General features: G+C 44.0%; 1 protein-coding gene across 1 annotated transcript in view; it reads right to left on the minus strand.

The window, feature by feature from the left end:
• The window catches only part of LOC309561764 (coiled-coil domain-containing protein 3-like), a 35,410-nt gene extending 11,339 nt beyond the window's left edge, over positions 1-24,071 (minus strand). Inside the window, exon 1 of the mRNA XM_082265776.1 lies at positions 23,064-24,071. Coding sequence (XP_082121902.1) covers positions 23,064-23,416 — 353 coding nt within the window. The 5' untranslated portion in view covers positions 23,417-24,071. The remainder of the gene's footprint in view (positions 1-23,063) is intronic.
• Between the last annotated feature and the right edge of the window lie 1,125 nt (positions 24,072-25,196).

Below are 25,196 nucleotides of genomic sequence, written 5' to 3' on the forward strand. Positions count from 1 at the left end.
GGCCAAAAATTTTAAAAAAATTAGATTTTTACATTTTTTTGGGGGGGAATTTAATATAAAAAATTTGAAAAATATTGTTATTTTTGCAAAATTGTCTCTCTTTTTTTGTTTATAGTGCATGATCAAAAAATCGCACAGGTGATCAAATACCACCAAAAGAAAGCTCTGTTTGTGGGAAAAAAAGGACGTCAATTTCATTTGGGTACAGCGTCGCACGACCGCGCAATTGTCCGGTAAAGTCACGCCGTGCTGAATTGCAAAATAGGGCCTGGTCAGGAAGGGGGTAAAATCTTCCTGGGCTTAAGTGGTTAAAGAACAATATGTCACATTCACATTTTCCCTAAACGTAAAGGAGATTTCATAAATCAGACTGTAATGTGTAATCTTTCCACATGGGGACCTGGGAACCTGAACCTGCAAGTCATGTCTTGGTCTTCTCTTCTCTTTTTTCACCATCTATATCCTTTATAAATATGTTACAATGTATTCACTGATGTCACCACAACAGGAAGTGAGGGGAAATCTCCCCAGTGGGGATACAGACAGCAGTACAAATTCTAGGCAGTACAGAGGAAATAAGGGGCACTGGATTGTTTGCTTTAACAATTATTCCAACCACAATCTGTTATAGGAAAAAAAAAATACATTTTATATGCTCTCCGAGGCCACCGGTACCTTAGACCATCTTGTGTGCAGGAAGACAAGTGCCAAAAGCTTCTTTTAAACACCAGACGTTGTATTTTAATAAAAGTCACATTAAATTAATCCAACGTTTTGGGGGTGTTCATGGGGCCTCCTTTATCAGGGCTTGGCATACAGTTCACCTGGAAAGTATTCACAGGGCTTCAATTTTTCCACATTTTATTATGTTACAGTCTTGCTCCAAAATGGAATAAATTCAGTATTTTCCTTAAAATTCAAAAAAATACCCCATAATGGCAACATGAAAGACATTTGTACGAAAGCTTTTCTTTTTTTTTTTTTTTCTTTTTTTTAATAAAATTAAAAAAAAAAAAATCACATGTACATAAGTATTCACAGTCTTTGCAATGATACTCAAAATTGAGCCTTAGGTGGGTGCATCCTGTTTTCACTGATCACCCTTGAGTTGTTTCTACAACTTCATTGGAGTCCACCTGTGGTAAATTCAGTTAAATTTGGACATGATTTGGAAAGGCACACACCTGTCTATATAAGGTCCCACAGTTAACAGTGCATGTCAGAGCACAAACCAAGCCATGAAGGCCAAGGATTTGTCTCTAGACCTCCGAGACAGGATTGTATTAAGGCACAGATCTGGAGAAGGATACAGAAAACTGTCTGCAGCATTGAAGGTCCCAATGAGCATAGTGGCCGCCATCATCCGTAAATGGAAGAAGTTTGGAACCACCAGGACTCTTCCTAGAGCGGGCTGCCCAGCCAAACTGAGCGATCGAGGGAGAATGTCCTTAGTCAAGGAGGTTGGCCAAGAACCTGATGGTCACTGACAGAGCTCCAGTGTTTCTCTGTGGAGAGAGGAGAAACTTCCAGAAGAACAACCATCTCTGCAGCACTTCACAAATCAGGCCTGTATGGTAGAGTGGCCAGACGGAAGCCACTCCTCAGTAAAAGGCACATGACAGCCTGTCTGGAGTTTGCCAAAAGGCACCTGAAGGACTCTAAGACCATGAAAAACAAAATTCTCTGGTCTGATAAAACAAAGATTGAACTCTTTGGCCTGAATGGCAAGCGTCATGTCTGGAGAAATCCAGGCACCGCTTATCACCTGGCCAATACAACCCCTACAGTGAAGCATGGTGGTGGCAGCATCATGCTGTGGGGATGTTTTTCAGCGGCAGAAACCGGGAGACTGTTCAGGATTGAGGTAAAAATAAATGTAGCAATGTACACAGACATCCTTCATGAAAACCTGCTCCAGACTGCTCTGGACCTCAGACTGGGGCGAAGGTTCATCTTCCAACAGGACAACAACCCTAAGCACACAGCCAAGATAACAAAGGAGTGGCTATAGGACAACTCTGTGAATGTCCTTCAATGGCCCAGCCAGAGCCCAGACTTGAACTCGATTGAACATCTCTGGAGTGATTTGAAAAAGGCTATGCACCGACGCTCCCCATCCAACCTGATGGATCTTGATAGGACCTGCAAAGAAGAATGGGAGAAACTGCCCAAAAATAGGTGTACCAAGCTTATGGCATCATACTCAAAAAGACTTGGGGCTGTAATTGGTGCCAAATGTGCTTCAACAAAGTATCGAGCAAAGGCTGTGAATATTTATGTACATGTCATTTTTTTTTTTTTTTTTTTTTTTTTATAAATTTGCAAAGATTTTAAACAAACTTCTTTAACATTGTCATTATGGGGTATTTTTTGTAGAAATTTTAGGAAAATAATGAATTTAATACATTTTTGAATAAGGCTGTAACATACCAAAATGTGGAAAAAGTGAAACGCTGTGAATACTTTCTGGATGCGCTGCATTCTTCTACAGATAGGATACATACACAGGACTGATACGTATAAAGAGATCCAGAAAGTGCAAGTTTGATCACAGAAAAAAAAAAAAAAACACATACCTGCTGCAGCCTAAATCCAGGGCACTCTATAGGTGAGATTCTTGTGTTGAGTTCCCAGGTGTTAAGCCTGCTGTGCTCATTATCAGGGTTTGCCACTATCCCTGCTTGACCGTTAATTTATTTTACATTTTTCAGAATGTAACAGGTGGATTTTGAACACACAAAGTTAGGCCTGGACACCTCAAACTCGCCTAAGGGCAGCAGCTGGCAATTATGGAGAAATTTCTCTGCTCGAGTATCAAAAACATTTGATGTCAGGGGCTGACTTAGCCCACCATACTCCATTCATGATAGAGAACCCTCCTAGTGTAGAGCAGGATGCTAGGGAAATTTAGTTTAGCTCCTCTGTATTCAGTGGAGCAGGGGTTGATTGTTTAGGTCTGCTCAGTCTCATGAGCTGCTGCTCTTTCACTTCCCCCTGTCTCCTAGAAAATTACAGAACCTTAGTGGGAGGAAGAACATTACATGCAGCCTGAAAATTTATGTAACTCCAGCCAATCCCTGGGAAAGTGTGCTTAGAGGGTGGAGGAAGAGCTCCACTGAGGCCCAAGCCGCAGGTTCAGAGTTTCTGGGTCAAGTCCTGCTGGAGGAGACCCTTGTGCAGTGGGTCTACCCCTGGGGTAGCTTTCTGGAAGGATCTGTGAGGAAGACACCGAGGTCCCAGCTAGGCTTAGCTGGGGGGGCCTAATCACAAGCTATAAACCAAGGATTATGTGGGGTCTGGAGAAGCTAACTGGAGAGAGCCAGAAAAATGTTGGTGGGAAAGAGTCCAGCTGCCGTATGGTAGTGTGAGTCTACATCTCTCTCACTAGAAAGAGCTTGGTGGTTATTGGCAGGAAGCAACCAATGAGCCTGCGGCTAAGTGAATAAGCAACCCTATTGCTGAAGAGATAGTGACTGTGTGTAGCTTTTAAACCAGGGGTGGGGAACCTCTGGCCCGCGGGCCGCATGCGGCCCGCACGATCCCTCTGTCCGGCCCGCACAATCGTTGCGATCCGCCCCCCCGTGCCGCTGTGTCAGAAGGAGCCGATGGCTCCGTTCTGACACTGTGAATCTCCGAAAAGGGTGGACCCGAGGCGCAGAGCAGTGCGCCTCGAGCCCGCCCATTTGTGTGACAATAGCGAATGAAAATTCGCTACTGTCTCACGGATCCTCCTCCTCCTTGGCCAATGTCATTGGCCAAAGAGAGGCGGGACGCAAGAGGACTCGAAGAGACGCGGGGACTGAAGAGAGGAAGCTGCCGCTACAACAGGTCAAGTCAAGTGCACTGGGGCTTGGCACGCTGTTCACTCTGCATTGTGGTCAATCAGTCTGCATTAAAATTGGGCACGCTGTGGTCAGTCTGAATTAAAAGGGGGCACGCTGTGGTCAGTCTGTATTGAAAGGGGGCACACTGTGGTCAGTCTGCTTTGAAAGGGGGCACGCTGTGGTCAGTCTGCATTGAAAGGGGGCACGCTGTGGTCACTCTGCATTGAAAGGGGGCACACTGTGGTCAATCTGCATTGAAAGGGGGCACGCTGTGGTCTCTCCGCATTGAAAGGGGGCACGCTGTGGTCAGTCTGCATTAAAATTGGGCACGCTGTGGTCAGTCTGCATTAAAAGGGGGCACGCTGTGGTAAGTCTGCATTAAAATTGGGCATGCTGTGGTCAGTCTGCATTAAAAGGGGGCACGCTGTGGTCAGTCTGCATTGAAAGGGGGCACGCTGTGGTCAGTCTGCATTGAAAGGGGGCTCGCTGTGGTCAGTCTGCATTGAAAGGGGGCACGCTGTGGTCACTCTGCATTGAAAGGGGGCATGCTGTGGTCAGTCTGCATTGATGGGGGCATGCTGTGGTCACTCTGCATTGAAAGGGGGCACACTGTGGTCACTCTGCATTGAAAGGGGGCACGCAGTGGTCAGTCTGCATTGAAAGGGGGCACGCTGTGGTCAGTCTGCATTGAAAGGGGGCATGCTGTGGTCAGTCTGCATTGAAGGGGCACACTATACCTTGATTACTGAAGGCCCCTTTCACACTTTTGTGACCTCAAAGTCACGCAATTTTTTACAGCGTTTTTTGCCGCAAAGCAATGCCTATTACATTTATGCATACATTTTGTACGGCCCCCGAATGATGTTACAAAAATCCAAATGGCCCTTGGCAGAAAAAAGGTTCCCCACCCCTGTTTTAAACCCTGGAAGGAGTACAGGTCACAGTCAGCATAGAGATATTAGCATAGAGACATTAAGCAGTTGTGCAGTGCAGTCAGCGGTTTGTCAAGTGCAGTCAGTGCTACAGTTTTCCAGGTATCTCATGCTCCCTCACTCTATCCCAGTTGATCGTTCTCAATAAAAATCCAAAAAGAAACCCCTAGACCTAGACTGTTCTTTAGAGGCAGTGAAAGAATGCAGGGAATGCTGTGTGCCTGGCTGTGTGTGCTCTGAGGGGTGAAATAAGACCAAAAAAATTCTGGTAGCTCTTTAGGGGGGAGGGCTACAATAATATCACATTTTGGTGGACTGGTCTTCAGAATGTAGTGTAACCCTAACTGTTAAATATTGAAATATTTTTATTATATGTGTTTGATAAGTTCCAAAAAATATCTTTTGACCAATCATGTGAGCTGCTATCTTCCTGTGCTTTCTGCCTGTGCTGACTGTTATCAATTATATTGTTTTCTGAGGACCACAGCACCACGTGTCCATGTTATGAGCAATAGAAGAAGGCGGGGTTCCATAGTCCTATCTTGTTTCTGTGGTCCTAATTCAATACAGAGAAGTAAGCGTTGTCACCCTAGGATAGGAAGTGTATTAGTGGCAGAATCACCAAGTAAAAAAAAAAAAAAGAAGAACACTAAGGCAGACACCACATTCAAGGACTGTTAGGATGCAATATTATTTACATTTTGTTTTCAAGTAAAAAAAAAGCCTGGAAAAAAAAAAGAAAACTAACGCAGCCACCACATCCAAGGACTGTTATGATGCAATATTATTTACAATAGGTTTTCAATTTTAAATAAGCTATAACTGTCTAATGATAGAACCAGCCATTGTCACTCTGTTATACAGGTACATTTTAGGAGACTTATGCCTCGTTTCCACTGATCGGTACGGTTCGGTTCGGTACGGTACGCTATGCAATTTTTGCCGTTTCCATTGTCAAAAGTTGTGAATGGTACCCTAATTCCGAACCGTACCGTACCACTTTTTTGGGACCCTTTCGTTGGGATACAAAGCACAATCGTACCGTACCAACAGGGTGGAGCTACACTCTGCAGAACGTTGATTGGTTGACAGAGAATCGTCACTTCTGTGGGCACCATTTATAATGTTTAAGGAAGCATATAATAATTATAATGTTTCTGGCTACACCACGCCTATCATGTAAGGGTACTGTTGGCGGTGGAAACGCAAGCCTGATCAAGGTGTACCGTTCCGAACCGTACTGAACTGCACCAAACCGAACCGTACTGAACTGCACCAAACCAAACCGAACCGTACTGAACTGTACCGAACCGTACTGAACTGCACCGAACTGTACTGAACTGTACCGAACCGTACTGAACTGCACTGAACCGTACTGAACTGCACCAAACCAAACCGAACCGTACTGAACTGTACCGAACCGTTCTGAACTGCACCAAACCAAACCGAACCGTACTGAACTGTACCGAACCGTACTGAACTGCACCAAACCAAACCGAACCGTACTGAACTGTACCGAACCGTACTGAACTGCACCGAACTGTACCGAACCGTACTGAACTGTACCGAATCGTACCGCTCCGTGGAAACGAGGCATAAAAGTCCAGTAGTTACCTCATCAGCTCAATGATTTCCTCAATGTTCAGACATATTTAGATACTCAAATACACTCAAAAAACTTTTTTTGGTCTCTAACATCTAAAAAAAGCCCCTTCTCCAGTCCTCAGCAGGGTAGAAGGAATGGATGAACCCAAATGGAATGGCATAGCGCCTTCCACCACCCCCCCCCCCCGAGCCTAGGCTCCCAATCTCCTAAACGCCAGCTGTTTTCGCGAGACCGCTACCTCATCCACATCAATAGGGCACCCATTGGACAGACCCTCCAACGCTGCCCCACGGATTATGCCGCATTCCTAAAGGATTTAAGGAACGCTGGCTTTGCAGAGTTGTTTTAACTTTGATCTTATGTATTGATGGAAAAATAAAGGCAGGCGCTGTCAGATAATGTTAATGTCTGATCTTCAAAACGTGCACAACCTGCGTCGTTAGTTTCTGATCTCTCCTGGAACTCAATCTGGGCCATAGATGGCACTGCGTGAGTGATTAAAGAGAAAGTGATGACGCGGATGATGGAATGTGCCAATTAGTTTATGCTAAAACTTGCAATATAAGAGACCTGTAAAACATGATTTTATTATGAAAGGGTCCCTGTTAACATTTACAACTGTAAAAGTAGAAAATTGTCGCTCAAGTGTAGAGAAAACAGGATATTTGATGTTTAGGTCACTTGTAAACTTATACAGGGCAAGTTATTTAAAGGGTAACCACTTTTGTGGGGGAAAAAAATCTGCAAATAAAGAAAAAACAATATAGCGTATACAATTGCGACACAAATCATATTGTAATTGAATGTTATTAAAAATGACCTTTCCTTTTAAATCCGAAGCTGTTTTCATTTTCTGAAAATGCAATGCAATATGGCTACCTGGAGCCAGAGGCGTAACTAGAACCTTCAGGGCCCCGGTGCAAGAAACCATGAAGGGCCCCCCTGGACCCCTGGCCGGGGCCCTTCCCTTCAATCCAGCTGATCCTTTACTCCGCTTGTGGGGCCCTTTATTACGGTCCCACAGCGGGTCCCTTTCACAAGTTTTGCAGTTGGCCCCCTTCCTGCCATTTAGGGGCCACCCCACGGTGGTGGTATGCCAGGGCCCGGTTGCAAGTGTGACCTTTGTGATCCTGGAAGTTCACCCACTGGTGTCAGTAGTTTTTATTTTTTGGTATTTTAATTGTATTATTTTTTATCATTTTATTTTATTTTTTTTAAATGTCACTGACTATGACTCTGTCCATTTAGAGAAGCAAGGAGCTGGTAAATTACATATTTAATGACCCCTTCCTGGTTCTCTATTGTGACACATCCCCTGCAGCAGCCGGCAGGAGAGGGGAGGGATCACAGTGGGGGGGGGGGGGGACCAGGGGAGCTCACAGGGACCTAGAGACAGCAGAACACAAGTGAACTGGATAGGAATGGCGGGGGAGCACACAGAAGATCCAATCTCCTCCATTTTCTTTCTGCAGCTACAGGAGGGAAAAGGAGGACAGTGATTTCTCTACATGCTGCCCCCGCCGCCCCTCCTATCCAATGCCGATCCGCCTGCAACCCCTGTAGTTACCCCCCTGCCTGGAGCTTTTCTGTACACAGAATGTATACTGACTACACCCCCGAAACATAATTTCCTGCTTGTGTGATTGGCTTACCAATTTTCCCAGAAGTCTGCCTAAGATACAAGTCAGATTTCTGGCATCCCCTACAACAAAAATTTAATTTTTGGTGAGATACTCACAATAGGAACACATCTAAAGGGATGCAGGCCCAACAGATTTCCTCATTAGTGCCCTGCAGCTACCGCAGCGGATAGATAATTATGAAACCACTCCCATTTGACCCACTCAGCACAGGGGAACAGACAATGATTTCTTCAGAATAACAAAAGGTAGGAATCGGCAACAAAGTTTGTTAAAATTCTTGCAATGTACAGAGATCACCCAGAGGGGAATGTTTTTTTCTCAACAAAAGTGGAGTTACGCTTTAAGGGCTCGTGTAAAGGGACATTTGTTTGAACCTGTTCTTCCTCTTACAAGTCAATATGAAATGAAAAGCAAATTGATGCAACTCATTAGCAGGTCAGAGCAACACAGAAGATTAAAGTAATGCAAAAGCAACAAGTCCAAACAACTCAACACATCTGAAATCATACTGCATTTGTATGGCTTCTGGCTATGGCACACGGAGTCAATAAAATCTTAAAGACCAAATCACTAAACTCTCATATACACTTCAACATGTGAACATCATTTTAAAATTTGAATTTAATTATTTTATTTTTTTTAAATCTGCAAGTTTCATTAACAAAATCCTGGTGTATCTACCATGAAAGGTCCTTGTGCAAGTACTTCCTGTCTCCCAATTGCTCTCCTGCATTGTCTCCGTGCAACTTAGGCTGGCCATACACTATACAATTTTCTTGTTCAACTTTCCTTTAGATTTACCAAAACCATGTAATGTAGGGTCAAACCTAAACACTTTCAATTTGTATGCAATCAGGCAGGCCCTTGCACTACATAGTTTAAGGTAAATCTAAAGGAAATTGAATAAGAAAATTGTATAGTGTATGGCCAGCCTTATAGTCTCAACCAGGGAGACCATTGCGCCATCGCACAGTCATAGTCCATCGTTTTCACAATTATGAAGTAGGTCTGGATCTTTACTGATTTCTGATGACAAAGTCTCTCTGAATGACATCAATGGCAGTTATAACTAGAGCTGTACTAGATCCCTTCTCTGCTCCTACTACTCTATGGGAAAGTACACTGCTCAGAGAAAGAAATTAAGGGAATACTTTTTAATCAGAGTATAGCATCAAGTCAATTAAACTCCTGGGATATTGATCTGGTCAGTTAAGTAGCAGAGGGAGTTGTTAATCCGTTTCAACTGCTTTGGTGTTAATGAAAATAACAACAGGTGCACTAGATGGGCAACAACGAGACAACCTCCAAAACAGGAATGGTTTTACAGGGAGAAGCAACTGACATTTTTTTCCCTACTCATCTTTTCTGACAGTTTTTCACTTATTTTGCATTTGGCTAGGGTCGGTGTCACTACTGGTAGCATGCGGTGACACCTAGACCCTATAGACATTGCACAGGCAGTTCAACTGCTCCAGGATGGCACATCAATACGTGCCATTGTCAAAAGGTTTGCTGTGTCTCCCAGCACAGTTTTAAGAGAATGGAGGAGATTCAAGGAGACAGACAGTTACTCTAGGAGAGCTGGACAGGGCTGTAGAAGGTACTTAACCCATCAGCAGGACCGGTATCTGATCCTTTGTGCAAGGAGGACCAGGATGATCGCTGCCAGAGGCCTAAAAAATTACCACCAGCATGCCACTGGTGTGAATGTCTCTGACCAAACAATCAGAAAAAGACTTCATGATGGTGGCCTGAGGGCCCAATGTCCCCTAGTGGGCCCTGTGCTCACTGCCCGGCACCATGTAGCTCAATTGGCATTTGCCATTGGACACCAGAATTGGCAGGTCTGCCAGTGGCGCTCTGTGCTTTTCACAGATGAGAGCAGGTTCACCCTGAGCACATGTGACAAATGTGAAAGGGTCTGGAGAAGCCATGGATATTGTTATGCTGTCTGTAACGTAGTTCAGCATGACTGGTTTGGTGGTGGGTCAGTGATGGCCTGGAGAGGCATATTCATGGAGGGACACACATACCTCTACAAACTAGAAAATAGTTCCCTAACTGCCATTAGGTATTGGGATAAACTCCTCTGACCCATTGTTAGACCCTACGCTGGAGCAGTGGGTCTTGGGTTCCTCCTGGTGCATGACAATGCCCAGCCTTATGTGGAGAGTGTATTGATACCACTTGAATAATTGATACCATTGAATGGCCCCCTTGCTCGCCTGACCTAAATCCAATAGAACATCTCTGGGGGAATATGTTTCTGCCAAGTTGCACCTCAGTCTGTTCAAGAGCTCAGTGATGCCCTGGTACGGATCTGGGAGGAAATACCCCAGGACAACATATGTCATCTAATTAGGAGCATGCCCCCACTTTGTCAGGCATGTATACATAGGGCCCATACAAAATACTAAGTACCATTTTGAGTTACTGCAATGAAATTTTAGCAAAATGGACTCGCCTGCTTCATCATTTTTCACCTTGATTTTCGGGTATCTTTGAATTCAGCCCTCTGTAGGTTTATAATTTTCATTTCCATCAAACAATGAGGCGTTCTTTCCTTCCTAACACATTACTCAGTCCATATCAGTATAGATATCTAGCATGAGATTTTTTCCCCATTGAGATCTGATATGTTTTCAAAGTGTTCCTTTAATTTTTTTGAGCAGTGTATATAGCACATGTGTATTGTTTTCATATGTCCGGAAATCATTCCAAGGAGACGAAAGGGGGAGATAGACGGCTCCAGTCTGCTCTGACCCTCATAGTCTTCTTGAATGGGCGGAAGACAGTAAATGTACATTAAACCTTACCAATGCTCTCTAATTACAGCCGGCTTGCTGTGTTCCTGCAGCTGTTTCTTATGGTAGTTGGGTATCCCCCCCTCCCCTACTTTAACCCATTCCAGAGAAACCCCCTGGGACAGGACTGCCAAGCAATGCTCACTATGGGAGGCCCTGGTCTATTTTAACAATAACAAATTATACGTGTAAATAAGCATTTTTATACTGCAAATATACAAATCAGAGAGATGTGGGAAATGAATGGGCCACCTTAAAGCTGGAAGCTCCAAGTCACTGCACCATTGCGATTGTATTCCAGCTATGTTGGGATCTGTATTTATACAATTTTACAAATATTTGAACAATTGCTCAACGTATTTCAATTTTGGAGCTGATGTAGTCATGGTATGCTCTTCATTTTATAGTAATATAAATGTTGGTGCCTTTGGAGTGCACCTGAACGATATAATTAGAGGAAAAGGTGGGTTACTTTGCCTCCAATAGTTGCTGCACAGCACCAGCTATAGTAGACATGATCGAATCATTGCCAAGCAAAAATCTTAAACAGCATAAATACTTAAAGTGGAGTTTCAGCCTCTGGAAAACATAAATTAAAAGTTAGCAGCTACAAATACTGTAGCTGCTGACTTTTAATAAAAGGGATATTGCAATGTCGGCACCCCATGTTCGTCCATCGGCTTTGGGTGCAGGCGTCGGCATTGCAAGTAAGGAAAAGGATAGGAAAGGAAAACCAACAGTGTTTCACAGGCGGTTTCCTATGGCTTCACAGCCGGTTTCCTACTGTGCATGCGCGAGTCACCCTGCGCTTTCTGAATGGTCCCGCCATCTTCTGGGGCACACACAGGTCCCAAAAGGTGGCGGGGGGGAAGGAGTTTGGGGTGGAGGACATGACAGAGACATGACATCAGTGCCTGACCTCACAAATTCACTTCTGGAAGAATGGTTAAACATTCCCATAGACACACTCCTAAACCTTGTGGACAGCTTCCCAGAAGAGTTGAAGCTGTTATAGCTGCAAAGGGTGGGTCAACTCAATATTGAACCCTACGGACTAAGACTGGGATGCCATTAAAGTTCATGTGTGTGTAAAGGCAGGTGTCTCAATACTTTTGACAATATAGTATAGGTCTATTCTACGGGACCACCCACTTTCCAGGTGGCAAATATGTAAGAATTGCTGCGCTCACCCAACTAATATTAATGGTTTGTTATAACAATTGAATATGACAAATAAATCCAATAGGTGCTGACAAATATAATCCCATATTCTGCAAAAAAAAAAAAAAACGATTATTTTTTATTTTTAAAAATGAAAGTGCTAATACGGTCCAATATAAAGTACCAAGTGCCAAAGCATGTGTCAAAGCATGTGCCATAAATCTTAAATACAAGCGACCAGTGCTCCGTGCAAATCCATGCCAACTCTCTAGTCTGTGTTCAATCATCCCTGTCCTCTCCTGCGACCAAACTCACCAAAAGATATTGACCATTTGAGATTACATTAGGGTAGATCAATATGCGATGTGTCACAGCCCCTCCGTGTATGCCAATATCTCAGGGACCGATGCTCACAGATTCTCATTGCCCATAATGGAGAGGAAATCAAAAAGAAACATTCCTCATAGCATATCTCTGTTTATTAAAACCATAGCTAAAACAAAAGAATCACAATGACAATATACGGTGTCCAACCTGGCACCTGGAATCATCTGCTAAAGCTGAGCTGAAATCACCACCACTCCGATATGCATGGGAGCTAGTGTGCATTCCACTAGGCAGGAGTGGCGAGCAAACTGGAAGTTCCTGCCTCTACGCATTTTGTCACATCTGGGACATCATCAGCAGACGTTCGGGTGGGCATGACCCAATCACACCCACCTTATGGCTTGGTCCCATCCAGTAACCCCCTTCAAAACATACAGAAACACCCATTACACCCACTTTAGAGTTGGTCCCATCCAAACTCCCCTCTACATATAAAGGCACTACCTATCACATCCAGCAATTAAAAGAGAATTTCAGTTTTTCTTCTTTTTTTGGAATCATACCTTCCTAGATGGAGGGTCCAAGTGCTGCATCTGTCCCCCGCAAGATCTAAGACTAAAAGCCAAGTGATCAAACACCACTGATCACTCAGTGCTCAGTGTTCCTTGAGCAGAGAGCTGGTGACTGTCATCGCTGTCTACTCTGGCACCCCCCTCCCCGCCCTCCAGTGCTCATTGGATTTCTGGGCTGGGAAGGGGGTGGGAGAGGCCAGCTCAGGCTCTCAGTGACTCACTTAGAGGCTGAGCCAGGTGCCTATCCAAGCTCCTGGGTGGATCCTGATCATATGGTCACAAACTTTCCCCAGCCTGTGGCGTCTCTGTGACATTAGCTATAGTGGGCTTCAGCCCGGACTGCGCTCCTATGATTCACAAGAGAGCTGTGGCTGTACACTCAAATAGGGTTGATGCTGTCATTCCAGAACATGGCCTAAGATACAGCAGCATCAGCAGGACAGTTTCAAGATACATGACTATCCCAACAGGTATGGGACAGTTAGCATGTATAGCAGTGGCTGCTGGTACTCCATTGGCCGGGGGGGGGGGGAGGGGGCGTCAGACGGACCCCGTCATACCCCCCCGACCATACCAGCCCCCCTCGTCCCCTGCGTCTCCTCCCTCCTCCTCCTCCCCAGCCAATAGCATAGCCTCTCCTTTCGGCCAATCGGGAAATGGGTCTCAGGACCCGCTTCCTGATTGGCTGGGAGGAGAATCAGTGTGATAATAGCAAATATTCATTTGCTATTGTCACACAACTGGGTGGGCTTAGGGCGCAGTACTCTGCGCCCCGAGCCCACCCTTTTTTTGAAGCCTATTAGAGCCTCTGGCTCTAATCACATGCTTAAAAAAAAAAAACCCCATTGGAATCCATGCACCCAGCGCCCTGCATGTAGATTAGGGGGCCGGACGCATAGATGGGGGGGGGGGGGTGGAGGGCTGCCACTGATGTATAGGCATATAGGGAGGAAATGCACCATTATGGTGGTACTGTGCTTGCCTATAGAGTTTATGAGTCTACTGGTTCTGTTCATGCTACCTGGTAGATCATTACAGAGCAAAAGTACATCTCAACAAAGATCACACAAACTTTAACTCTCTCTAGGACTATTGGAAATATTGTTTTTGACGGTTTGGTTAGGGTTATGTGCATCATTTCTGGCTTAAAGGCAAATAAATATTTCTAGGAAAACGGAGCCAACAGTAGAAAAAAAAAAACATTTTATACAGGTAGCAGCAAATTCTAGAGAAGGATGGGGACCTAAATATATTCTTTATATTTCTTTTAGTTTCCAAACACTCCCTATAGAAGTATGTGTGGAAGAAATGTGATTAGTATTTCAGATTATAGAATAAGCAAGAAAAAACGTATTCTGCCTGCAAGAGATATAACAATGCCAAGGGATGGAATGGAAAGGAACCCAATGCCTGGAAGAAATTAATTACAGCTACGATAGGCACGTCTACAAAGCAGAGCTCCACATAAAAGCAGAACTCTGTTTTGAATTGAGCAAGTCTGATAGAACACACACTGATTTCCAGACAGATATAAAAAACAAACATAAATTAATGCAGTTCTGTATTCATTAATATGTAGCTCCGACCACAGAGAAGCCACTGGATATAATGTCTTTGTGTAATTGGAGATGACACACCTGGCTCACTGAGCACTTACCAACACACCTTGGGCATTTTACTAAATCATTTAAACAGCAACAATCTGAGAAAAGACAATTATTATGTCAAAGAGCATGCAAGCAAAAAAACAATATATCCTATATGGAGGGAATGATAGTGAAGCACTAACAATGCTCTTTTCTGGTGGCTAAACAGTCCCTTACTCACTGGCCAGCGGTAGATGAGGTAAGAACATTGGCCGGCTGTGTTGGGGCCCTTTAAGAATAAACACAATTCAATAGAGAAGAAAGTCAGCTTGTTGAAGTCTAAGCTCTTACCAGTACCACATTCACCCCCAAAATCTTCATGCGTTCATTTAGACTCAGTTCAGTAAAACTCTGGCCACCAGCAGGTGCAGGGGAGACTCTATCAGCCATTTACACAAGGTATTCACCAAATGCCTCACACTCTCCCAAGGAGTAGACCCATGATTTCCAAGTCAAAGCGCCAAAGAACGGCTTGTTCCTTGGCTTCCTGAGGTGTTCTTGGGCAACAGCCACTCCACTTGCAACAGGGTCCTGGGAACACCCGGTCTCCAGCAGTGGAATTCCAAACGCACTTGGGTGGGGGTGCTGGGGGATGATCTTCACAGAGGTGGGGTACCTTGCATATAGGTAGCTCAGTCCCACACACACTCCTTCGACCACTCACTGGGTGTGTCCTCCCTCCTTTCCCCCATCCAGGTCCCCTTCCTCTCCCTGTAGATAGCACCAGACACCACCAAAATACCTTTAGGTTGTCTCCTTTTAGATGGCTGCCGCATTTCTGTATTATTGAATGTTCAACTAATGGTCTTCTTTAAGATGGTGGCTACAATTGTACAAAAACAATTTTTCAACTGAACTATGTCAATTCCACTGAAGAATAGTCAGCAATAGGAGGAAAAGTAAAAGTTTGCAATTATATTATTTTTTTCAAGAGGTACTTGGTTTTGACTTTGTATCCTGCAAATCCCTGTACAGCAGAGTTTAAATTGGGGGAGGGAGAAGCAGCACAAGGAACAAAATAGTGATGCACTAATGGGAAGCATGCAGATAGAAGGAGAGAGAAGAGCAACAGAGATGAGATTGCTTGTTAACAAGGAGCATGCTGATAGGAGAGAGCAGAGTGATAGGCAGGTGAGCTTATCAGTCTGCCATTTCCCCTTCACTGTCCAATCACAGACCGGGCATGGGAAAAGACCCAGAAAAGACCAGCACGTGCTACTTCAAGGCATCAGAAACAGGGCTGCGCTGTGTGGCAGAACTATGTGAACCAAAGAAGTGCATGTAAAACACATACAAAAAAGTGCACTGGGTGTGTCACTGGTCCCCTCCCGAGAAAGATTGGCCTCCCTGATCCCCCGGGGCACAAGACTCGTGACAGGAGTGAGGCACTCTGATACAACTAGCCAAAAGGCCTGGCAGGCCCCTCACCTTGTGGCTAAACTAAAGCTGACCACCAAGTGCTAGGTTAGGGACCAGTGGCGGCCCGTAAATTGGGGGCACAGGGGTGCCGCCCCCCCATCCATGTGTCCAGCCTCCTAATCTACATGCAGGGCACTGGACGCATGGATTCCAATGGGGGTTTTTTTTTTTGAAGAGGCTCTTATAGGCTTCAAAAAAGGGTGGGCTTGGGGCACAGAGCACTGCACCCTGAGCCCACCCAGTTGTGTGACAATAGCGAATGAATATTCGCTATTGCCACACTGATTCTCCTCCCGGGCCAAACAGGAAGCAGAGACCTGTTTCCCGATTGGCTGAAAGGAGAAGGCATGCTATTGGCGTAGAAGGGGGGAGGAGACGGCCGCCGAGAAGGGACTTGAAGGAGCCTGAAGGGGAAGTCGGAGGAACCAGGTAAGTTGACTGACTAACTAACGAGATGTGGTGCAGGCTGGAGTGCAGGCTGGAGTGCGGCAGACGGGTGGGGGAGGGAGGGAGAGATGTGGTGCAGGCTGGAGTGATATGGGGGGGGGGGCAGGTCCGTCTGCCACCCCTCCTGACTGATGGAGCACCAGCTGCCACTGTTAGGGACTCTCCAAAAAAAGAGATTCCCAGGCAAGGGAGGAAGGAACCTAAGGGCTACACATCCATCGCCTACACTTCAGGGCAGGCCTGCAGACTCACATCCTACCAACCAATGTGTGAAAAAAGATACCTAAAATTGTTCCAATGTGCTGCTATGGATTGACCTTGCTTTTAGCCGTCATCACTGCATTGCATGGAAATCATGGAATAGAGCTTGAAACCCAACAGTGCAACCATACGAGATGGTGAGAAGGTGCAAAAACAATGAAAACCCCTCCAATGGAATTAGTACAGTAAAGCCTTCTTAGAACAGAAAGTTTTCACATGTCTCATCCTATCACATATCCCAAAATTTAGAGGACAAGATTTCAGGACATTGTGTGGAGCAATGCAAATCATAGCTTTATGCCCCAACATCCAGAACCAGTGGTGTATAGTGCAAACATAGTCTAATCAACAAACAGTACATTTTTGAGTGGACAGAGCAATAGTCTAAATAAAATGTTGCATGACTCGAATTCTCCAGCGTGTTCTGCTGATTGATGGCTATGTCTCTGTGCAGCAGCATGTGGGGGTCACACCTCATTAAATGTTCGCTCTCCGGTTTTATTAGATTATCACCACCTAGCAGGTTAAACTGTCTGCATTCATCTCTCACAGGGCCATCTCTTTCTAATCTGGAAGCCAAATGTTCTCGGTGGATGAAGGTCTTCAGAGAATTACCAGATGTCTATTTGTAAACTGTCACCACACTTGGGCGCATGTTGTCTTTATAGGGACTTTTTTTAGTCCCAAATCACCTGGAAGGGAATGGGATATTGGTTCTGCTGCAGACTGGATGCTTAGAGTCAGTAATGACTGACATTTTGTACAATCACTTACCAAATTACTATAGAGTTTTGCTAGCTCTGGTAAATAGTATATGTTTCGAATGAGTATCAGGCTGAAGGGGAAATCATACTTTTGTGCATGTTAATTTGCATGTGTCAACACACGCATTTTCATGCATTAACCAAAATTAGGTGATTCTGTTTTAAATTATCTTCCCAAAACCGGAAAATAATTTGGGGTAGACTGGCCCTTTAAATAATTAAAGGGAATTCCTAGAAATACTATAACCAAGTTCTGTTCATGTGACCCATTTATAAAATATAGTAGATTGGATGTCACCTCCTAACACACTTTCTACCAAAACAGTCAACTCCACCTTACGTAATTTACCCACCACATTGGGTGGGTAAATCTGGTATTGCCAGCATCCACCAAGAACCTTGATGGCCTCTGACTGGTCGCAGTTTAGTGAAACATTTTTTAAATCTTTTTACCCCTGAGGAACCCTTGAAACAATTTTCTGGTCCCAGAGAACCCCATCTAAAGTTAAATAATGGGGTCTCAAGGAAGAACGTCCTGTACATTGGTGGTCAGTAGGAAGAATGTTCCCCTTACAGCGGTGATCAATATATTACCCTTGAAGACAGCTAAAAAGATCATCATGTGCCAGCTGACTCTAACAAGCGGCTTTGGAACTGGAATTATGTAGGTACCATCAGGTGAGAGGACAATCAACCACAGCTCAAGGAAACCCTAGCAACCTTCAGAAGAACCCCTGGTTGAAAATGGCTGGTTTAGTGTGATAGCTTTTACCATGGTGTATGACGTGATGACGTAATGGCGCCGGCGACCTTACGTCATCACGTCATACCCGGAAGTGACGGCGGGAGGGCCGCAGTGCGTTCCAACTGTCAGGTAGTACCGATATCCACCGGTTTACATTCTGAGGATCGAGACCGCGCAGCCATCCTGACCATGACACTGGATTGATTGATCTATTCCATATACATGGACATTCTTATGCCTCCTTTACATATTCTTTTCTTCTGATTTTCTATTAATAAATTCTAATACTGCACTTAGAGTGGCGCCTGTGTTCTCCCTACAGCTGTTCCCAAGTTCCTTCTACTTGTCACCAGTGCAGCCTACAGAGTGCGTTTTTGGGATTTTACATATGGATCATATATGGACTTGATATATGGACTATCAGTTAATGGACTATGTATTATTGACTGTCTATTGTCTGTACCTTACATCTGTCCCCTGTCTTTTAGGTCCCTAGTGTGGAACCTGGGAGGTCTCTATTTTCCTCCCCTTTGCGCCAGTTTTTAAACCTTGTTATCAGGTACCATGCCTAACGACTGGTTGCTTGTAGCATGTTCCTTCGCTTGGTTATCCATAGCGACTCTTCTTGTCTTGCTGAGTTAACCCTTCTTTAACCATGTTACTTCGTACCCCGTTGTGCTTTACAGACCCTGGTTCTTTAGATATGCCAAACCCAACATACATCCCTATTTGAGTAACTTCAGACCAGGCTTAGAACAGTAAAGATTACTTTACCTAATAACTACGGCATAACAGTTCAATATAACCAGCATCCTTCCTCTAACACTAACTATCGTAGTGTGGCTGCCCAGGCATACTTCAGTGAGGTGAGAGTCCAATATAACATTGTCCATGGCTTGGATGCCTCTGAAAGTCCCGGTGTCTACAACGGACTGCAAGGTGCAGTAGTCCCAGTGCCATGAACAAAACCAACTAATTCACTAAGAAGAAGTGCCCTGGACCTCAGCCTCCCCCCTTTTAATAGCACAGGTGAGCTGGCTTGGACCAAAACCCCAGCAACTGAGTTTGCAGCAGGTTAACCCTTTCCCAAGCCTGGGCCAGCTGCTAACTTACTAGTATCAATACATTTCAACCTGCCTGCAAGTAGCACTTACATTTTTTAAGTCAGAGCTGATCTCTGCAGTGCTGTAGCCCAGTCCAATATGTTGACAAACCCTCAAAGGGTGTGTCTATGACAGCCTGGGCTTACAGAAAGTGGTTGCATAAAGTTGGCCATCATTCAACCAAAAAGAGAACTGAGCAGAGTTTCTGGAGGGGGGGTTTCACCAGAGACAAGGTAAGTATTGCAGCAATAAAATTGCTTATTTTGTTGTTGTACACCAAGCTTGGCTATGTATTCTACTGTTTATTGGAGTTGCACTTTTAAAAAATTTAAAATAGCTTAGTGGTTTAGAGCACAATCCAATTTTAAACTACCAGTGTCATATGAATAGCACAAATTTGGCATATGTTAACAAAAAACAGGAGGATCAAATGTAGACAAGAAGAGTGTAAAATTACATTGCAAAGCTTTTCTCTACAGCACAGCTGTCAGCAGGATTTAACATTTTTCTGATTCAATGAATGGTACATGTTGGCCAACATTTGAAATCAATTTCAAGACTAACAGTTTGCGATTGTGTGCAGAACTCGAACAGATGGTGACCATTGCACCTTTCCTGCAGGCAAACTATTTTAACTTATCATTCAAGCCTCTACGTCCACGAACATGCACGCTGCACTACGGCATAGGACCATGATACAATGTTATTACACTCACTGTATAAAGACAATGGCACACCTCCAAACATGACCTGACCATTGTTTTACTACACTCCCTACAGGCTGGCTTAGAAGACTAAAACTCTAATGTAACCAGTGAAGTACACAAGATCATAATACAATTCTAGAACTCTGCACAGACATAGAATAACACCATCAGCCAACATGAACCAACCGCTGGGCATTATAAAATAATTCTACTAAAGTCTACACAGACTTAGAAGAGTAAAACTCATAGGGCTTGTTCACATCAGAACAAGGTGTGGGAAACCGATTTCAAACTCTGGGTGTGCAATCTGTTGCATATAATCCTAATGCATCCCAAATGCAGTGTGTTTGCCTGCATTGGATGGCCAGTGCACTACTTTTGTAGCGATCCAATGTGATTTCAGCAAGTTGTGGATACAAAAATAAAGGAATAAAGAATTTTGCATAATCAAACTCTTGCCAACCACATAACACACACACACACATACACACACATATATATTATATATCAACAAGAATAGTGGGCTTTATTGCCCAGCCACCACACACATGCATTCATGCATTCATTGTGACAGGAGGTTGTGTGCTGAGAGCGTGCTTACAGCGCATTCCTAGCACAACTGACCAGGCTGTCACCGACAGCTCTCAGTCAGGGCTTCTGATCAGAAGCCCACCCCAATCACGCCAGTCACAACATACAGAAGCCACTCCATCACTGGGCAATAAAGCCCACTTGAAGAGGTGTTAAGGGGTTAAGGTATTGGACACACAGGACAATAAAATGAAAAAAATAAAATAAATAAATAATGGCCAAAAAAGAAACCCGGACCATAAAAATTGTAATGTTACTTTACACTGGTAGTCAGTGAAGTCCCCATTTACACTAGTATTTAGTATAGTGCCCCCTTACATCAGTTGTCAGTGGAGAAAGGCATCCTTAGATTGGTGGATGGTGGAGAAGAGCCCCCTTGCACTAGTGGTCGGTGGAAAGATTGCCCCTTACATTTGGTGGCCAGTGGAAAGAATGCTCTTTACATTGGTGGGTAGAAGGAAGAATGCTCCTTACATTGGTGGGTAGAAGGAAGAATGCTCCTTACATTGGTGGCCAGTGGGAAGAATGCTTCTTACATTGGTGGCCAGTAGGAAGAATGCTTCTTACATTGGGGGTCAGTGTGAAGAATGCTCCTTACATTGGTGTCCAGTGGAAAGAATGCTCTTTACATTGGTGGGTAGAAGGAAGAATGCTCCTTACATTGGTGGGCAGTGGGAAGAATGCTCTTTACATTGGTGGCCAGTGGAAAGAATGCTCCTTACATTGGTGGCCAGTGGTAAGAATGCTTCTTACATTGGTGGCCAGTGGGAAGAATGCTCCTTACATTGGTGGCCAGTGGGAAGAATGCTTCTTACATTGGTGGTCAGTGGGAAGAATGCCCCTTACATTGGTGGCCAGTGGGAAGAATGCTTCTTACATTGGTGGTCAGTGGGAAGAATGCTTCTTACAAATGGGGGGTTAGTGGGAAGAATGCTCCTTACATTGGTGGGCAGTGGGAAGAACGCTCCTTACATTGGTGGCATTCTACTACACGCTATATACAGACTTAGAACACTAGAGCGCCAATATAACTAGACCAGTGTGCAAGATCATCATGCAATCCAATTACACAAGGTGCAGCTAGACATACACCACAAAACATGACTTGACCCCTGGACAGAATGTTGTAGTACTCATTTATCACTAATTATATGTGTTTACACTGAAGGCCACCTAAAGTGCGCTGAAAGTATTCAAAAGTGGTCTTACAGTCACTAATTTTGCACATCATTTTAGCCTGCTATAAGCAGGCTGTAGCAATCTGTAAGTGCCACAAGAGCTTGATGAAGCAGAGCCTCTATTGGTCAATGTGACCTCACAACCAGATCCCAATGCAGAGCCTCTACCGGCCAATGTGACCTCACCACCAGATCCCAAATCTTACACCGTGTACAGACACCACTCATTACATTCTCAACAAGACCTGAACGCTGGACATAATCATTTATGGCCCTTTCAATGAAGATTCTTCATAACATTAGCTATGCACTAAATTCAATCAATATTCAATTCTGATATAGCCTATACATTCATACTAAACATTGCATTCCCAATGCAACCCTCCAACTACTAAATATTCTCATAGACCAGTCTATTACACGCTGTATAAGTAAGCATGAACCTAATGAATGTATTATCCCTGAGACTTTTCAGTATTACCTAAGGGCCAGCAAATACATTTGAGGAATCATGTAATTTCTTTGTTAATAACAGAAAATGATAAAATATAGTGCAGCGCGGTCTTATGAACCCCAATTAAGATGTATAAGTAATCTGAATGGTAAAATCAGCATTAAAATCAATTAAAACCAATTCATTTAAAACCAATTTATTTAAAACAGGAGACAGTCCATAGCTTAAGGTGATGTGGAACAAAGAGCAAAGAGAGATAAAGTCCACTTGTGATCTGGTGAATAGCAACAACTGGTGTGACTTCTGTGCTCACAACTTCCCACCACCAAGCATTATCTGCCTCTCACCTTAATAACTCGACCCTGCAGGGTCAAAAAACATATATTTCTCCAAGGAACACAGCGTCCATTTCTCCAATGAACAAGGAAATGCATTGGAAATAATTTTTCCAGGGAATCCTCCTTTAAGGTACTTAGGTATTAGTAGATTTATTGGAATTTTTGTTCCTGGTATCCACCATGACAACACCCACATGAGTTACCTGGACATTGAAAATATGGTTAAGGGCTGGTTCACATCACAATTTCTGCATTCAGGTGCATTTTTAATGTGTATTTTTCCCTCTTTTTTTCTTCTCAATTGAGGACATGTGCATTCTGGTGTGTTTTTGGTATGCATTCCATACAGAAAAAAAATGCAACATGTTGCACTAGGGTCATTGGAGTCCATGTTAAATACTACCCATGTGTTTTTGATACAGAATAAAAACGCACTGGACTGCATCTGGTCTGAACCATCCCTAAGATCACCTAACATTTTAAACCTACTATTTCCCTAGTCCAAGACTTAAACTGGCATATTTTGGAGAAGATCACTTACCTTAGAAAGAAGTAGTAAGAATTGTTCTCCATGACAGTATATGAGTGACAGTTAAAATATCCCAGTCCTGTGACGTTAAGGCGGGACCCTGCCGGCACCTCCAGCATGCTTCCCCAGCCCTGATCGCACAACAGCTCAATCTCAGCAGAGTAAAACAGGTCAGAGTTGTACTGCCAAGGCAGGTAATTGTAGACGCTGTAGCTATCCTTATGAAGAGCCAGCACCTTGGCAAACACCACCGTTTCCACCAGCTCTGCTCTGCATGCTTCAGTTTGTGGTCTCCAATCATGTGGCATCTGGCATCCCCTCAGAACTCCAAACATGCCTACCAGGATAAAACTGAAGACCAGCATTGTATCCAGTCTACCAAACCAAGCCAAGCGCAATGATATCCTGGACCTCCTCGGGATCAAGGCTGGCAGGCTTTTGACTCTTCTAACTGATCCAAGGATGTCTTAAAGAAGATAAGGACCTGCCAAGCCTCTGAATTTTAAGGAATGGCTTCAGATGTCAAAATGCATGCCAATGAATACAAAACACAAACAAAAGGAACGTCACCAATCTCTCAACTTCTTCAGCTGATGGTCTTGGAAGACAAATGTAGACAGCTCCTTTGTTTCAGGAGAAAACTTCTGGCTTTGTCAAAGTTCCAAACATGAACTCATAATAGTTAAAAAAACTCCTTTATTAATAATCTTCAATCCGCCTTTGGTTGAAAAAATAAGGATGCCAAGTTCTTTTTCTTTGCTCCAGGTCACTCACTTTGGCTTCTTTCCCTGGCTTGCTTCTCCATCCCTCTGAAGACAAAGCCCAAGGAACATGCAAACTGCAATAGATGAGACACTTGTGGTTAACTCTCAAACTCTTTGTATGGTCTGCTATCTCTACGGGCAAAGCCTGTCGCTCATTACTGAGCACTGAATTGACTTGAAATTCCTGACAAAACACTGCAGATCAACTTTCAGACTCTGTCTGTACAGCTTCACAGCGTATGTTCGCAAAGAAAATCCTACTTTCCTTTTTTTTTTTTCAAATCTCCCTAAAGGGAAGCAAAAACAAAAATCAATTTATAAGTAATTTAGGCTTTGTTTAGGATCCTGTAAAAAAAAAAAAATACATTCCTTAAAAATCTAAATTTCATAAACTCTACTTTATTTGTTTGCCTTAAAAAGTACCTGTCATGCGTCTAATCTATTTGGAATGGAAGTGAAACAAAAGCCAGAATTTAGCCCTCTCCCCCCCACCACCCATTCATCTATAAAACTTGCATATTTTTCTGATTAAAAGGTAACATAAAACTGGTTTAGTAGGGTCTCGAGAAGCCGTTTCAGGACTTTTGACTGTAAGCAGTTTAACAATGTGAGAAGCAAATGTACATGGGATTCTTAATGTAAAACATAACTTTGCAAGGTACTAGCTGTAGGAAATCTCTTTTTTCCTTGGCACAGCAAGATTAGGATTCGGAATATGGGCAAACTGCATATTTTCCTCTCCCCCCCCCCCCCCCTCCTTCTTTGCGTTCTTCAAAAATTAGAGCAGTTTGAAATACAATATGCTGAGCTTGCTTCTAGCAGCATACAGCTTGGACAGGCAATATAACATTGTAATCATATTTACTTTATTAAACCCTGGAAGCATATACTAGTCTGTTTTGCTGTCATTTGCAAAAATAACAGAATCATTTTAATTTTTTCCTGGTATTTATTGGTTGGGTGAGGGTGGGAAGGGGTAGGAACGGGTTTAAATTCACATTTCTATCAATGTATTTGAAATATACAGTATTTAGCCACTTGCCGACCGCCCACAGTACATTTACTGCGGCAGTCAGCCCCTCCTGGGCAAAGCGACGTAGTACTACGTCGCTCGCCCAGGAGCCTGTAGGGGGGCGAGCACGCGCCGCCGGAGGCACGCTCCCGCCCCCGCTCATTCACAGCCATCCCTGCGCGAGTGACCGGCGGCTCCGATGTCCGCAGGCCACTCGCGATCTCCCGCTGGAGAGGGAGAAAGGCAGGCGGCTGATGTAAACACAGCCGTCTGTCATTCTCCCTGGTGTAACTGCAGAGATCATACGATCCTGCTATGTAGGATCGTATGTTTCTGTGGTTACATCACAAGCCACGCCCCTTGACAGTT

The sequence above is a fragment of the Pelophylax lessonae genome (assembly GCF_965119305.1).
Source record: "Pelophylax lessonae genome assembly, chromosome: 8".
In the NCBI taxonomy this organism is placed as follows: Eukaryota; Metazoa; Chordata; class Amphibia; order Anura; family Ranidae; genus Pelophylax; species Pelophylax lessonae.